Here is a 17251-nt window from a genome sequence, read left to right on the forward strand (position 1 = left end):
TTTTAATGGTCAGTTGTTTATATTTCTCAAGAATCTTTCTATTGGCTTCCTCTCTTTTCTCTCTGCCCATTTTCTTTTGTTTTTCCTGTCAGTCCCATGTATTCATATGGCTTCTACTGTGTATCGAGAAATCTATAGAATCCTCAAAATTCCCTTTGCTAGCACTGATGACTTCCTAACCTCCAGTCTCCCATTTTCAACTGCCTAAAAATTTAGTTCCCTCATTCTTACATTACTTCAATCTTAACACACTTCAACCTTGAGATCATTACATGTTTTCACTCTTAGCTTTTCAAACAGACACACCTGCATTAGAATTTTGACATTGTTACCTACCAGATAGGTAACTTGGGAAATTTATTTACTGCCTCTAAGAATGCTTTATTTTCCTCACTTTTAAAATAAGAGTAGTAATTCCAACCTCAGAGTTTTGTTGATGATTAAATTTAATGCACAGGCATGTAGTTGTGCTTAGTAATGTTAATTCCCTTCTGCTTCCTTATTCATAATATTTTTTCTTAGCTTACTATTCTCTCTTATTGCCCTATTTTATAAGTTCTTTTATTCAGGGCCAAATTCAAAATGTCAATTCTTTAGAAAAACTTGCAATATGCTTCAGGAACCATATCTGCAATTACAGAATCAAATTTCCTTAACCTTTTTCTCCTTAGCCAATGGTATTTGCTGTTCTCAGTTTATGGCTCTATTTAATATCTCCTTCTAAACCATGACATCCAAAAGGGCAGAATTTGTGGCTGATTCATCTTTGAACTTCCACAGCAATTGAGCAGTACTCATATCTATTTGGTACTAGGTATATTTATGTCTATGTATGCTTATGCCTGTACCTGTATCGATCTGTATACATAGGTGTGTCCATGTTCTCCTTGTCTTCTAGCTTTCTCTTGGATATGAGCAATGTATATGTATAAAGGAAGGAAATAGAATTTTCTTTTTCTTAAATCTAGGTTTTGATTACCTAACATACTTTTAACATAAGCCATCTGATTACAAAAGGTCTTTAAAAATGAAATTTCAGCAAAAACTTTTTATACTTATGATTCACAATAGTTGTAAACACTTGACTGAAGAAAGCTCAGATGAGCTACAAAAAATAAACTTACACATGGCTTCTGCTCAGTTGGGCCTATATAGTGGACTCTGTTATTCTTGTGAGTTTCATTCATATACTTTGGTGTTTTTTTTTTAGATTAAAAAGTCTTACTTACATGAGTATAAATTATAACCAACTAGTCAGCATTCCTAGAGAACTTTGTTTTCTTAAGAATCTTGTTGAACTTCAACTTAACTACAATCAGCTGATATGCATACCTGAAGAGATTAAGTTCTTGAAGAAGCTTCAGAAATTTTTGCTAGCCAGAAACAACATTGGAGTTTTGCCAGAGGTGAGCAAAACGTGGAACCACACCACTTTGTTGTTGGAGAAGAGCTCAACATGATGGGAGGTGGTTATAGATTAGATTTGGGTATCTGAGTATAAGCCACCACTTGCTTTCCCTCAGATTAAATGTAGTCAGTTCCCAAATCCCTATGACAGAGGAAGGCTATAATTTGAATTATCCCACATAGCTAGGGCTGCCAGATTTAGTAAATACAAATATAGAATGCTCACTGAAATTTGAATTCCAGACAAGCAATGATTAAATTTTTTTGCTATAAGTATGTTGCAAATATTTCATGGAATAGACTAAAAAACATATTTATTGTTTGTCTGGTATTTCTTTTCTTTTTTTTTTTTTTGAGACAGAGTCTCGTTCTGTTGCCTAGGCTAGAGTACAGTGGTACGATCTCAGCTTATTGCAACCTCCACATCCCAGGTTCAAGTGATTCTCCTGCCTCAGCCTCCTGAGTAGCTGGGATTACAGGAAGATTACACCACGCCCAGCTAATTTTTGTAATTTAATAGAGACGGGTCTTCACCATGTTGGTCAGGCTGGTCTCAAACTCCTGACCTCGTGATCTGCCCGCCTCGGCATCCCAAAGTGCTGGGATTATAAGCGTGAGCCACCGTGCCAAGCCTTGATATTTCAATTTAAGTGAGCATTATATATTTTATCTGGTAACCATGTATACAGAACAAAATACAAGTTCATTTTGGCTTTGGAATTTGTACTGGCTCTCCTCCTTTTTTCCTTCATATTCACTCTCTGTCCTGCCTTCTGCTTGGGAGACTGACCTGTGTGGGCAGCAGTGAACTCCTTTGTCTTCTGGTTTCCTCTTGGATGTGGCAGATGAGAGGCACTAGCGGGAAGTGACAGGGCAGGAGGATAGCGAGTAGTTGATGGTATTCAACTACTTGAATTGTGGGTTGGCTGTGTGCCTTTCTGGAAGGCCACAACTAGTGAACTAATAACATACTTACATGGGTAGATAGATAGATAGACAGATAACTGGATAGATAACAGGGGATTTATTAGGGGAATTGGCACACATAATTATGGAGACTGAGAAGTCCTACAGCAGGCTATCTGCAAGCTGAAGACCCTGGAGTGCTGGTAGTGTGACTGAGTCCAACTCTGAAAGCCTCAGAACCAGGGAAGCCAATTGTGTAATTCTCAGTTGGAGGTCAAAGGCCTGATTACTGGAGGTGGTGGCTGGAGGGGAAGGGTACTGGTGTAAATCTTAGAGTCTAAAGGCTGGAGAGCCCAGAGTTCTGAGGTCCAAGGGCAGAAGAAGAAGTGTCCCAGCTCCAGAAGAGAGAGGAAATCACTTTTTTTCATCGAAGTCACTAACTGACAGGATGGTGCCCAGCAATACTGAAGATATATCTTTCCTACTCCTTCTACTGACTCACACACCCATCTCCTCTAGAAACAACCTCACACAGACACACCCAAAATAAAGCTTTACCAGCATTCTAGGTATTCCTTAATCCAGCCAAGTTGGCACCTAAAATTAACCAACACACTAGACTTCTTGTAGTTCTATCCCAAACAACTGTTTGCTCTTAATGGAACATCATTTGTTCCAAAGAACTCAAAGAATCTCAGCTTAAACTTCACTTTTTCCAGGAAGCCTTTCCTGACCTCCTAATACCAAATTTTCCACATGTCACTGTTTCCTTAACCCTTCGTAACACTTCTCATTCTCATAGCACAACTTTGCCCTTGCCTATTTGTGAGTTTTTAAACCTTCATTGAATACTCGTGAGGGGTATACACATGTAAAGATTAGAACAAGGCAGCAACAAATATCAACAGCAATAATAGTGGCAGTCATGGCAGCAAAAATGAACAAATGAAAATGAAAGAGTCGACAGCAATGGAAGTAATGCTATGAAGTGTTTTCAAGTAGGGTGGGAAACCCTTATATCATAACATGAGATACTGAAGGAACACATTGGAGTCTGAAAATCTCTGCAGCTAATACAATACAAAGGAGAGTATCATGGCAATGGAAGATTATGTAGGACTTAAGAAGAGAACTCCCTTCAAGGATTTGCTGCCTAGCTGTAGGGAAGGGAATTGCAGACAGCCTCTAGCTGTTAGCTCTTTCAGGGTCTGCCTTAGCTGCAGAGAGCCTCTTTTCTTGCCCAAGGTCATGCTCTTCCTAAAGCATTCTGCATCTTGTGACCTAACAAGGGAGGGATATAAAGGCTTGGCCATTTCTGCCTGATAGAGAAGAATTTGGATGGGCAACAGCCCTCTGGAGCTCCCCACCCACCTAAACAAGATTCTATTGTGTCTGAATCCCACCTCAACTTCCCCATCTGCTCAGTCCTGCTTCCTGACCCTGCCTTTTATAGGGGTGATCCCTAATAAACATTTAGCACCCCAAATTCCATCTCAGCATCTGCTTCCAGAGAATGAAACCTGAGATAACATGTGACAAAACTGAAGAGGAAGAGTACTGGCATGACTAAAGAGGCATATCATCTCCCTAGGGAGAGGTATGATCATCAATATATGAGTGATGTTTTAGAAATATCACTATAAGTGGTTGGGACTGTTTAGTAAGTCATACCTCTATTTTTCCATTTTTAAGTTTTTTTTTTTTTTAATGTTTCCACTTAAAAAGAAATAATACTTATCCTTTGCTTGCTAGTAGAAACACCAGAACCCAGATGCATTATAACAACCGTGTGGTTACTATGGTAATGAGCAGTCACATTTGCCATGTAGTAGAGGCGGTAACAGATCTTCTTTCTTTTATAAGGAAAGGGTTGTGTTAGCACAGGGCTAAGTAAAAGGTAGATGCTTAATAAATCCTGGTGGAATTTTTAATAGAGACAATACTCTAGGATTACATCTGTTTTCTGTTTCTCAACGTCTTTCTATTTTTAATAATTGACAATGTCTACTGAGTGCTCACTACATAGTAGGCCTTTAGTAAGCACTTTCAGATTCGTAACTCATTTAATTAATTCAACAACCATATGACTTAAGGGCTTCTATTAGCATTTTCATTTTACAAATGAAGAAATTGAAGTACAAAGAAATTAAGAAATTTGCCCATAGTTATAGTACCTGCCAGAGGTGAGATTTGAATCTAGAAGTAGTGTAACTCACAGTGGCCATGTTACATTGCCCCAGAGTGGTCAGAGGAAATGAAGAATTCAAAGATATCTGGCAGTCCAGGATATGGGGATCTGCTTGGGAAGATGTACTGAAGAATTGGTCGGTACAGTGATTAGAAAGACGGCTGCCTTCGTCATGTTGGAGCTTTAAAAAAATTTATGATTTTCCTTATGATTTTGAATATTAGATTAAAAAAATCTCTTCTGTTTTCTGACACAGGAACTTTGTGATCTTAAAAAACTAAGAATCCTAGACATAGCTGGAAATATTATTCAGATATTTCCATCAGGAGTAAGTAGAGTCAACTTTCATTATAACTGAAAAATAATGTTGTTTATGCTATTGAGAATAGAAAAAATATGGGCAGACAGTAAAATCTGTAGTAACTGCAAACTTAAATTATACAAATGACTCAAAGATTTGCTTTTAGAATTTCAAAACCTGTTCTCTCTTGTTTCTTTCTTTGTGCTCTGTGCCTGCTGAACTTGTTTGAACTAAGTGAACTCTGATTGCTATCATAAATATTTTAATATATCAGCTATGATTAAATTTTTTGGTTATTACACACTGCTTTTGGTCACCTCTGACTTTTTGAAAATATTACTTTCCAGAGCATAAATTTTTATCCCTTGTAATTAATCCAAGGGTGACACTTTTGTTAGTTGTTTTTAGGCCATAAACAATGAAAAATGCACTTTTTTCTCATTTGAAAATGAATTTTGACCTCATTTTATTTCAAATACGGTGAAACTGTTTGTCTTGGCAACTCCTAACTTTTGAGAAAGAAATGTCAGTTTTCCTATTGCATTTTTATATCCAATTGAACATGCTTAAATTCATGGGAATAATGAGAAGTCCATCTATCCAGAAGGTATTCAATGAATAGTTATTGACCCATTAATTATTTTTCCTGATTTATCCACTCTAAATTGAGGTTTCAGTCTTTTTCTGCCTCCTAGAGCAATATTTTATACTGAAGGTAATTCAAATATAAAAAAATGAGTGTAAAGTCTGTGTTTTAGAAAAAAGTATACAGTTTTTAAATTGTGGCAAAATATACACAACGTAAAGTTTACCATTTTGATCATTTTTACTTGTATAGTCCACAGTACTAAGTACTTTCACATTGTTGCACAACTATTGGCATCATCCATCTCTAGAACCTGTTCATCTTCTCCAACTGAAATTCTGTATCCATTCAACTCTAACTCCCCAGTCCCTTTGTACACCTATTTTAGAAGTTCCTATAAATACTTTGAAATACGATATTTCCCCCCTCCATGGCAACCACAAATCTACTCTATGTCTCTGAATTTGACTACTCTGGGTACCTAGAGTACCTAGAGTAAGTGGAACCAGATATTTGTCCTTTTACCACTGACTTATTTCACTTAGTAAAATATGACTAACATTAATTTATCTTATAGAATGTGTCAGAGTTTCCTTCCTTTTTAAGGCTGAATAATATTCAGTTGTATGTATATACGACATTTTGTCTATCCACAGGTATCTGCCCACCTGTGGGACCTTGGGCTGTTTTCTCATTTTGGCTATTGCTGCTATGAACATGGGTATACAAATATTTGTTCTTTATCTGCTTTCAGATCCTCTGGGAATATACTTAGATGAAATTGTTGAATCATATGATAATTCTATGTTTAATTTTTTAAGGAATCACCACAGTGTTTCAAAAAATGTGTAGATTTGAATGTTTAGTAAAAATAGGCTATTGTTAATATTGACCCTGAAAATGCGACATGGTTTTTTTTACCCTCTGTGTCTTAATTTAACTCTCTGTGTCCTGTGACGCCTCCCTGACTTCCAAAGCAGCCTTCTGGTGCCACTTTTTCTATGGTATCCCTGGTGCCACTGCTACTTCTATGGTACCTTCTGTTGCCACTTTTTCTATGGTGTTTCTATGGTATGCTTGAGCAACATAATGGAGTAATTCATTTCAAGTCTTTCTCGCTTTTGGATGGTAAGCTTCCAGAGAAAGAATACTCTTTTTTTCCTCTATACCTGCAGTGTCTTGAATTTTAACTCAATACATATTTGTTAAATGAACAAATCTAACTAACGTTCTTAAACTTCATTTATTTTTCACCTTAGTAATCTGTTAATTGTTTCTTCTATGAAGTGATTCTGTACTTAACAATTCTGATAAAACATAATTACTTAGATCTCAATAATTTAGAGTAATTTTGACAGATCTGAGTTGGTTTCATCTGTGTAGTACCTATTTCAGAAATTTCTATAAACACTCTAACGTAAGATGATCTGCAAACTCATCTGAGCTTTGGTACAACCATTTCAAATTATTTTGGTTCAACTGATTCAAAATCAAAGTTTCCCACATTAAAAATATGGCACAAGTGGTGGACCTAGAGGATAAATGACTGACTCTAGGTCACACTATGATTATCAGTGAAAGAGAGTAAGTTTCAAAGTAATGGTAGAGAACATTCAAAACAAGCCATACTTTTTGTGAAACAGAGTAGTGTAGAAGTGAATAACATAGACTTTGGAGTCATATACACATGAGTTTAAAGCACTAATTTCCTATTTTCTAAATTTGTGATCTCAATTTGCTTAATTTCTAAGAGTTGCTGTTTCTTCATCTATATAATGACAATATTAAAACCACTAACCTCATAAGGTTGTTATGTCAAGCAGTGACTATGAAGCATTTTGTGCATAGTTGGTTTCCAGGAATGGAAACTATTATATGTTGTGTATAAAATATATACCAATAGTGAAATACTAATAAGTAATATATAATTATAGCAATCATATGCTCTCTACTGGTGATAATAAGAAGCATTAACCTTGTGAAGTACATTTTTAAAAACATTTTTAAACTATGAGAATATTCAAACATACATAAAAACAGACAGAAAAGCAAAATAAAGCTCTGCGTACCCGTTACTTTTAAGTGTATTCTTAACTCAAAGATTTAAAACCGCATTGTGCATAAGTGCCTTTGAGTAGTTTATTTTGCTGCTTTATAACTACTTTTTAAAATAAGTATTTATTTAAGAGTGTTTTGCTATTTTATGATTTAAATAAATTTGGTGTACAATTTAGAAAATGCAATTTTTTTAGAACAGTTTTTTTTCTTTGAAATTCACATGGCATTTGAACATTTGAAACTGTATTTTCTTTCTTTTGAAATGAATTTATTTATACACAAAAGTGAGTCATTTAAAAAAAACATTAAGTAAATGGTGGCACAGGCAGCATGCAGCCCATCATGGTGCTATTTTGTAGCTATGGTGAAAATCATGAAAGAGGTGAATGACTGATGTTTGGAAAACTCTGCTAGAATATTCATTCTGGGTGGTTGGACTGCCTGAGGGAGAGGTCAGGGTCTGCCTGAATTGGGCATTCTTGGTGGGGGAAGCAGCATGTACAGATTAGTGTGAACGTGTTAGGAAGGGTGGGAAGCTCGTATGATAGTGGTGCAGGGTACTGGGGTGATACAGAGGCCTTCCTCCGAGGTCAGGCTATGGACTTTGACTCCCAGGGGGAGAATCCAGGGGCGGATGCGTTGCAGGGAAGTGACAGCAGGCCAGTGTTTATCAGAAGGTTGGAACCACTGCTAGTAGAGATAGTGCTGTCCGGTGGGCAGGGCCCCAGGCCTCCCATCGTGAACTCTTTCCATTCATCCCCAGCTTAGGTGCAGAGCCACGGATCCTAATTTTCACCAGGACTTTTGTATAAGAATATACATTAAATGGAAATTTACAGTAAAAAATGGGACTATTATAAATATTTGTTCATATGTGTTAGATTAAAAGAATTTCTGTGTTATTTAGATATTAAGAAAAAATCTGGCATGATCACATAGTGAATGAATTGTTTCAGAAATGGCCAGGTATGGTGACTCACGCTGCAATCCCAGCACTTTGGGAGGCTGTTGTGGGAGGATTGCTTTTGATTCCAGGAGTTCCAGATCAGCCTGGACAACATGGTGAAACCCCTATCTCTACAAAACAAACAAACCACCAAAAAAATTAGCTGAGTGCGGTGGCACACCCTGTGGTCCCAGTTCCTTGAGGTGAAAGTATCACTCAAGCCTGGGAGGTTGAGGTTGCAGGAAGCTGAGATGGTACTCCAGGCTGGGCAACACAGTGAGACCCTGTCTTAAAAAAAAAAAAGAAATGTCTTGGTTCTGTTATGAACATGTAGTCAGATCTGCTACAGAGAGACTTTAGTTTCTTTCCTTATCTCTTTTTTCCTTTCCTTTATTTTAACTTAAAAAAAAAATTAAAACTGAAGAATTTTAGAAGTTGTACAAGTTCTGCATTCTTCTTAAAATGTCAAGCAAAATAATAGTATGGAATCAAAAGTTTTGGCTGGGCGCGGTGGCTTACGCCTGTAATCACAGCACTTTGGGAGGCAAGGCGGGTGGATCACCAGGTCAGCAAATCGAGACTATCCTGGCTAACACGGTGAAACGCTCACTCTACTAAAAGTACAAAAAAATCAGCAGGGCTTGGGCGGGTGCCTGTAGTCCCAGCTACCCAGGAGGCTGAGGCAGGAGAGTGACGGGAACCCGGGAGGCAGAGCTTGCAGTGAGCCCAGATAGCGCCACTGCACTCCAGCCTGGGCGACAGAGTGAGACTCCGTCTCAAAGAAAAGAAAGCTTCCATTCCAGGACCTCTTCATGTGTGTTTTTAGAAAAGTCTGTTAAAACAGTTTTTTTCACACGATACTATGTCTGGATTGGTTTTATTATATTTAATTGCCCAGTATGATTTTTCTTTTAAAAAAGTACCATCTGGTCAGGCGCGGTGGCTTCCGCCTGTAATCCAAGCACTCTGAGAGGCCGAGGCAGGCTATCACCTCAGGTCGGGAGTTTACAACCAGCCTAACCAACATGGAGAAACTCCGCCTCTACTAAAAATACAAAACTAGCTGGGCGTGGTGGCGCATGCCTGTAATCTCAGTTACTCAGGAGACTGAGGCAAGAGAATCGCTTGAACCCAGAACGCAGAGGTTGCAGTGAGCCAAGATCATGGTGCCATTGCACTCCAACTTGGGCAACAAAAGCGAAACTCCATCTCAAAAAAAAAAAAAAAAAAAAGGACTATCCAAGTGTTCTCCATAAGGCGTTAAAATATATCAATAGCAGAAAGATCAGCAAGAGAAAGCAAAACTCTGGGGGCTATTCTGATCTGATCTATCATTGCACAATTTTAGAACATTCTCAGTTTTCTCATATATAATTTTTTGATACCTAATTCCTGTCAGAGACATACCAAATTATTTATTGTGTTAGTTTGCAAGTGTCCTCAGCTTCTTGAATGAATGGGTATTAAGATTTAAGATGTTGTCTTCATTTATCCTTTTGTAAGTAGCATTTTTCCGGTAATTCATTCATTGTAGAAAATAAGTAAATAAATATAGGAAGAGTAAAATGTAAGGTGTCTTTAAGCTTACCTTCCAGAGATAACACTTTATTGTTTTCTTCAAGAATCTCATTTTTATATTCTCATTTAAAAAACCTTCAATGTATGCTGCATAAAGAAATACGTGTCTTACTTTGTCATTTTCACTTAACGTTATATATTAAGCACTTTCCTTAAATGAATATTCTTCAATATGTGATTTTTAATCATTGGGTATTCTTCTACCTTTTCTTTATCATATGTTTACTTTTTCTGACATTTTTATTTATTGCTGGAATTAGAATTGGATTTTGAATGAACAAGCCTTTGAGAGCAAGGATGATCTGAAATAAAATGTCTTTATTTGTATCTGTCTTTGAGAGAATAACATATCTGAAGTATGGCCTTTAGTGGACACTGGGCAATCTATGGCAACACTGTCAGTTGTTCAGTTAGTGCAGGAAACGGTGATACTTGTTTTATTGGTTTCCTGAGGCTGCTATAGCAAAATATCACAACCTGGGGCTTAAAGGACATGTCTTTGTTTTCTCTTCTTAGAAGGATACCAGTCCTTGGATTGTGGCCCACTCTAATCCAGTATGACCTCACTTTAACTAGTTACATCTACAAAGACTGTTTCCACATAAAGTCACATTCTGAGGTTCAAGGTGGATATGAATCTTGGAGGACACTATTTAACCCATTATACTTTGATAGAACATTGAGTTTATTACTCTTATTTAGAATCTGCAAGGGCAATTGGTATAAACCTCCTTGATGAGGTTTATATGACATTCCAATTCCATAAACAATTCCTGAGTACCTTTTCTGTAGCCAAGCTCTCTTCTAATCTGGGGAAGCAAGTGAAGAAATATGAATGTTGCTGTATAGAAACTTTGGAATTTGTGTTTGAAGAAATCTCTAAACATTGAAGTGGAACCTGGAGATATCATAAGAACAAGATAAATATGTGATTTTTAATGATGGACAGAAATTTAAAATTAGAAAAATCAAAGAAACTGGCATGAATTAGCTTGAACAAAGATGCAAGTCAGGTAGGTGGTAATTTCATTGTTGAGTTCAAAATACTAAGGGGAAAGTGACCTGCTGCCTTCGTAACTTTTGATGATAGGGAAAGAAAAAGCATTATTATTTGCTGCTGAAGGGTTTTGGATAGGCTATCATCGTGGGATTTCTGGGAAGAAAGGATTACTAATATCTCTCTTTAGGTCAGAAAACTCAGTCTCTGAAGTAGTTGTGATTCAGTCTTTTCAACAGAAAACAAAGTAAATTATTGAAATTTTATAATTCCTTTGAAACGGTTTTTTATTTAATCTTTTAGTCACAGGTCTTCTTTCTCTAGCTCCTCTTTCCCTCAGGAGCCCAGTTATTTTTCAAACTGCAATCATTTGAAGAAAAAGATGACCTGACAAAAGTGAGAAAAAGTTTTAATGATCATCACCAGGGAACATCATGAGGTTTACGTTTGATGTGAAGTTTATAACAAAATATCATGTATAAAACATTGCAGACCAAATAGAAAACTTTGCATTTCAATAAGCTCTTAGTTAGAATCCTCCATTAGCAATCTATCTAACAACCTGTACTATTATGACTACTTTTCAAATTCACAAATAGTGTTCAGAGTTATCTTTCTGGATGAATATTTTGCCATTATCTAAAAATTTGCAAGTTATCAAATCTGTTTGTTATTGAATATTTCCTTGAAGAAGAGAGATTTGGTATCATTATTCCTGTTTGGAGCTGAGGACATTGAGGCTCCAGAGTAGTTTGTCTGCAGCAGCGACCCTCAAACTTGAATGTGCATCAGAATCCCCTGGATGCCTTCTTAAAACCCAGAAGGCTAGGCCCTCCTTCTAGGATTTCTGAGTCAGTAGGTTGGGGATCCCACGGGTTTACATTTCTATTATGTTCTTGGGTAATGCTGATGCTGTAAGTCCAGCAACTACACTTGGAAAACCATTGGCCTGAATGATAGAACAGTGGCAGAGCTTGAACTTGCACTCAAGACTTTTGGCTACACTTTCAGGACTCCTCCTGCCTCTGAGGAATCCATTCTTGTCTCAGGTTGGAGCAATCTCTGTCATGCTATACAAATAAGGCATTTCTTTGAGCTCACTGGGAGTTTGGGTTCTGAGAATTTCACTGTGTCCTTGACTAAAACGATACTCAAGGAACATTCTTTGGACAATAGAATTCTTGTACACTCTGAAAAATATTTCACATAGATACTAGGATTTTGGTATGTGAACACAAGGAATGCCTATATAGTTGGAGGCTGAGTTTTATATGTTGTTTAATTCAGTTAGCCTTACTTCTTTTTAGCCACACTGTGGATGTACTTGGTGCGTATATGCCACTGACAAAACTTCTTAAATATTTATTCATCAGCCAATCTAAAATTGGAGAGATTTTTTAGCATGTGAGTTTAACACTAAATTTTATTTTGGAGAAATTTGGGGAAGGCCAAATCTTTATCATGTTACTTTCATTTCTGAGTTTTGCCTTTTTAAAGTTCACCCTTTGCATTGGGTGATTGTAGTTTGGAAGTGAAACTCAAGTGTAGCTAAAACATTTACAAGGATACAGATAAATGTGGCAGCTTCAAGAAAGTGCTTTGCTAAGAGTAGACACTTAAGAAATGTGCTTAAAAAGATGTAAATTATACCCAATGCTACATTTTCCACATGCACTACTTTCTTTCAGTTTCAAATTCATGATATTAACATTCATGTGAATCTGTAGCTTCCATAAACACATTCTGTGTCAGAGTTAAGAATCTTAAGTATTTGTATATCCCTAAGGTTTGTAGGCACATACTGTTTTTATAAGAAAAAAAAAAAAAAAAAGCGGGAAAGCCTCATGCAATGTTGTCATGAGAAAAAGTGTGCTTGGACTATTTATGTGAAATCATAGTTACAGCACCTATTCCATTGCATCAATGCCCCTTTTATCCTTCAAGAATTCTTTAGAGTTATCATAAATAAAATCTGAGAATCTGAAAGCAATTTCCTCTTTTACAGTATGAGAAACATAGGAGGAAAAAAATGGAAGGAACTTTCCCAGAAATACAAATCATTTGAATAGTGAAGAGAAGATTTGAATCCATTTTTCCCAAGCAAAAATTAAATTTGCCTAGCTTAACAATGTACGCATTCTGTGACCTTGGACAGGTAACTCCATTACTCTATGTCTCACTTTTTTCCTCTGTAAGTTGGGGATATTAATAACACTTGTATCATCACATTGTTAGGAAAGTGTCTCACATAACAGTTGGTGGTCAGTAATGATAGAATGAATGAATAATTAAGTGAGATAATATATATAAATTCTTATTAGTGTTTGGCACATGACAGATATTGAATGTTATTTTCTTGTCATTTTAAGGTTTGGTCTGAGATACCTGCCCCTCAATCCACCCCAAATTTAGGGTTGTCTCTGAAAGCTTTCAAAGCCATGAGATCACCTGAATGGTTCTAATTTGCAACTGTTAGTGTAACCAACTGATCTGTACCCAAAGGTGTACAAGGGTGACTGGTTTCAGCAGTACACTCTGCTTCCTATTCCCCATGTTGTCTTTGCCCCTGTTCCAGGTTATTTTCCTCTGCAGATTCCTTTACATTCTGTAGGCTTACCTTCCTTGGGCAACAAAACAGAACCAATAAACTATCTCCCCGAACGGGGTCTCCTTTCCCTGGCTCCTTGCCTTTGATTTTCTGTTTATTTCTGTCTTACCCTTTCCCTCTCCCTTGTGGCTCATTTGGTTTGTTTGCCAGACCAGATTCCTCTGGAAATAGGACCTCTCATTACTGAATTCCCTTTTCTTTAGACACTTCACTTAACTTGTTGCCTACTACTTATCCTGATGTCTCTTCTTTTCTTGGATATTTTTAATTTAAAAGGATTTCTCTTTTTATAGCCAATGATTAATGATTTTGATCCACACCAGTCTAAGCATATCTTGCTATGGTGTCCTTGGTTCCAGACACTTGCCTGATATCTAGCATGGTACATATCCTAGTGTACTGTCACTCTCTGTCTGATACTTGTCTAATTCAAATACTACCAGTATCTTTTGTTAGTATATAAATATTTTTGTACTTAATACCATGTCAAGTGAAGAAAGCCATTTTATTTTTGGATGATTTCTCATTTCCAAATGAACTCATCTGCCTTCAATAGAATGATTTCCATATATGAGCAGTAACACAAATATGTGTACATACAGACAAGCATTCCTAGGAGACCATTTAGTTTTGCATTAACAGAAATATTTCTGTGAAATTGATTGAACATTTGGAGAATGTCTATTTCAAATTTAAACATGTCCATGATCAAAAATGTCCTTAAGTGGTCTAGAAAGTGCAATACAATTGTGGGAAAGAAACTCCTTGGGAAAGTGAAATTGTGATGTTTGCCTTGTATCAAAACTCCTATTAAAACTTTTGAAACTCTTTTGCAAGATGGTAGAAAATAGCCTAGAAGTTTAAAAGTGATACACAGGGAAATGTCCATAAAACTGTGGTCAAGAACATCCTGAATATCTCCACAATATAGTGATTTCCTTGGAACTCTCCACTTTGCTCAAATTGCCATGAGAAATTCCAGTTGGCTGCCTCATTCCCATTGTTGTTCTGCCTCTTTCGATTAGCAACATTAGAGATCCACTTTATTCTTGTTCCCATATGAATAGTTTATTTTCTCTGTTTAATGTTAAGGAAAAGTATACCCTATTCTTGAAGCTCATTAAATGCCTCTCTAAAATTTGACCTTGATTTTAAAATAGTATAATTTTCTTTGGTTGTCAATGCTGCCTTCAGTGGCTCAGTTTATTAGGAGCCATACATTCAAAACAACATTCACTGACCTTTTAAAAAAATGGGACACAAGCCAATGCTTTTCTAATGGAAACCCCTTGTGGGTTCTGTGGTTTTATGTAAGTGATGTAAGCTTAGCTAATATAGAATTAGTGAGTTCCAAAACTTGACTAAATGCTTTCCCTGTCACTACTTTTATGAGAATGAGATCATGTTTTCTGCTGTTCCTTATATGGGGGTGGGTGAAGAAGAGGGTGTTGAATTATACGTTATTGCTTCTTTCACCATTGTAATTCTAAAATTTCAGGGGGTAGACTTTTTGAAATGAAAAGCAGAGAGAAAAAAATCATAAAATAGTATTCTTGATGCAATGGTGATTTTGTTCAAATTCTTGTTTTAAAAATTGAGGGCCCAATTAAGTTAGGGAATACAACTATCTTTCTCTTTTTAGTTAAATTACATAATTTGAGTTCTGACTTTCTACTTCTATATGTGATTTTATTGGAATTAAAGATAGGCTGACCCTGAATGCCTATAAAATATAAGTGCTGCAAAGGACCTGTTTCACATGGTATAGTGGTTGGTGAAATGATGTTCACCAACCACTATCGCTAGCTACCCTTGGAAATTTTATTCTTCTAGCCAAGTACCTAATGAAAGTGATTCAGGAGATAAAGGGGATGCCTTGCTTACCTTCAAAATGGAGATCCTCAAATTTCAGCAACATTCACCTCTCACCTCTCTTGTTGAGAGGTAGGAAGGACAGGCTCATAAGGTCAGAGAGTTGGAACTGCTGTTTTTTTAGTCTTGCAGTAAAAGTGGAGTTCAAATGATTTCAAAATCAGGGCCAATATTTTTCAGAAAGTAAACTTTAAAAAATTAGAAATATTATAAAGAGAGACTGATTGAAATCAAACGTGGCTCTTGTACAGACTGTTTAAGCATTGATTTTCATTTAGATGATTTCTCTCTCTCTCCCTTCCATCTCCAAGTAATCTCTATGGAGGTCGGGGTTTTTGTCCCTTTCACTGATGTATTCCAAACTTATAACAGTGCTTAGCACAGAGTAGGCACCCAATAAATAATTGCAGAAAGGATGGGTAGATGGATAGATTGATGGGTGGGTGGATATGGATTTTACATAACAAACATGATTGCTTTGCTCTTCTGAAAAATCAAAACTAATTTGTGACAATTAATAATTAAGTTGTTTTAAGGCAGTGGATTTCAACCAGGGAAGATTTAGCCCTCCTTCCATGTCCCAGGGATATTTGGCAATGTCTGGAGATATTTTTGGTTGTGAAAACTAAGGAGTGATACTGCTGGCATCTAGTGAGTAGAAGCCAGAGATCCTGCTAAATGTTCTGTAATGCATAGGACAGTCCCCCATAACGAAGTATTACCTGGCCCCAAATGTCCATGTTGAGATTGAGAAACTATTTTACATTCCCACCAACAGTTGATTTAAGGGATTGACTATTTCTTTATGTTCTCCAGGCCTTAATCCTAATACAATACATCTTTATCAAATAGATTTTAGAGTGTATAATAATCAGCAATGTGCTTGTTAAAATGTTGATCCCTGGGCCCCATGCTCATATATTGTAAATTATTGCTAATAATGCTTTGGCTTTAAAGCTTATTTTTTTTCTTGTATGAATATAGCTATATTATATATAAACATATAATATATATTATATATTTTGATTCACATTTACATGATGTATCTATTTTCACTGCCTACTTTCAGCCTTTTTATATCCTTACATTTTAGATGTATATTTTATAAATACCATATAATACTTCATTTAAGAAAATCCATCTGACTGTTCTTTCTTTCTCTTTGTTTGAGATGAGGTCTTGCTATTTTCCCCAGGCTGGTCTTGAACTCCTGAGCTTAAGCTATCTTCCCACTTCAGCCTCCTGAGTAGTTGGGACTACAGGCATGTGCCAATTTTCCCAGCCTGCTGGGTATATTTAATTTGTTCTACTTGTTCTGTACTCCTTTTATCTTTTTTCTTGCCTTCTTTTGAAATAATTGGATACTCTTTATGGCACATTTTTAAAAAATCTTATGAAGTTTTATATCATTTTACTATTCTTATTTTAAAACTTATTTTATTTTAGGTTCCAGGATACATGTGCAGAATGTGCAAGTTTGTTACATAGGTAAACCTGTGCCATGGTGGTTTGCTGCACCTATCAACCCATCACCTAGGTATTAAAACCTGCATGCATTAGCTATTTGTTCTGGTGCTCTCCCTACCTTGCCCCCTCAACAGGCCTTGGTGTGTATTGTTCCCTTCCCTGTGTCCATGTATTCTCATTTTTCAGCTCCCACTTATGAGTAAGAACATGTGGTGTTTGGTTTACTGTTCCTGGGTTAGTCTGCTGAGTATGATGACTTCCAGCTTCATCATGTCCCTGCAAAGAACGTAATCTTATGCCTTTTTATGGCTGCATAGTATTCCATGGTGTATATCTA

The 17251-nt window shown here is 36.5% G+C and overlaps 1 protein-coding gene across 2 annotated transcripts in view; it reads left to right on the forward strand.

Moving 5' to 3' along the window:
• Positions 1-17251, forward strand: part of LRRC69 (leucine rich repeat containing 69) — a 105348-nt gene that overhangs the window by 28924 nt on the left and 59173 nt on the right. Inside the window, exons 4-5 of one of the 2 annotated variants that reach the window (XM_017962163.3) lie at positions 1211-1406; positions 4758-4829. In XM_017962163.3, the coding sequence (XP_017817652.1) occupies positions 1211-1406; positions 4758-4829 (268 nt within the window). The remainder of the gene's footprint in view (positions 1-1210; positions 1407-4757; positions 4830-17251) is intronic. The other variant, XM_009213301.4, reaches the window with a different exon arrangement.

The sequence above is a fragment of the Papio anubis genome, chromosome 8 (genome assembly GCF_008728515.1).
Source record: "Papio anubis isolate 15944 chromosome 8, Panubis1.0, whole genome shotgun sequence".
Lineage (NCBI taxonomy): Eukaryota > Metazoa > Chordata > Mammalia > Primates > Cercopithecidae > Papio > Papio anubis.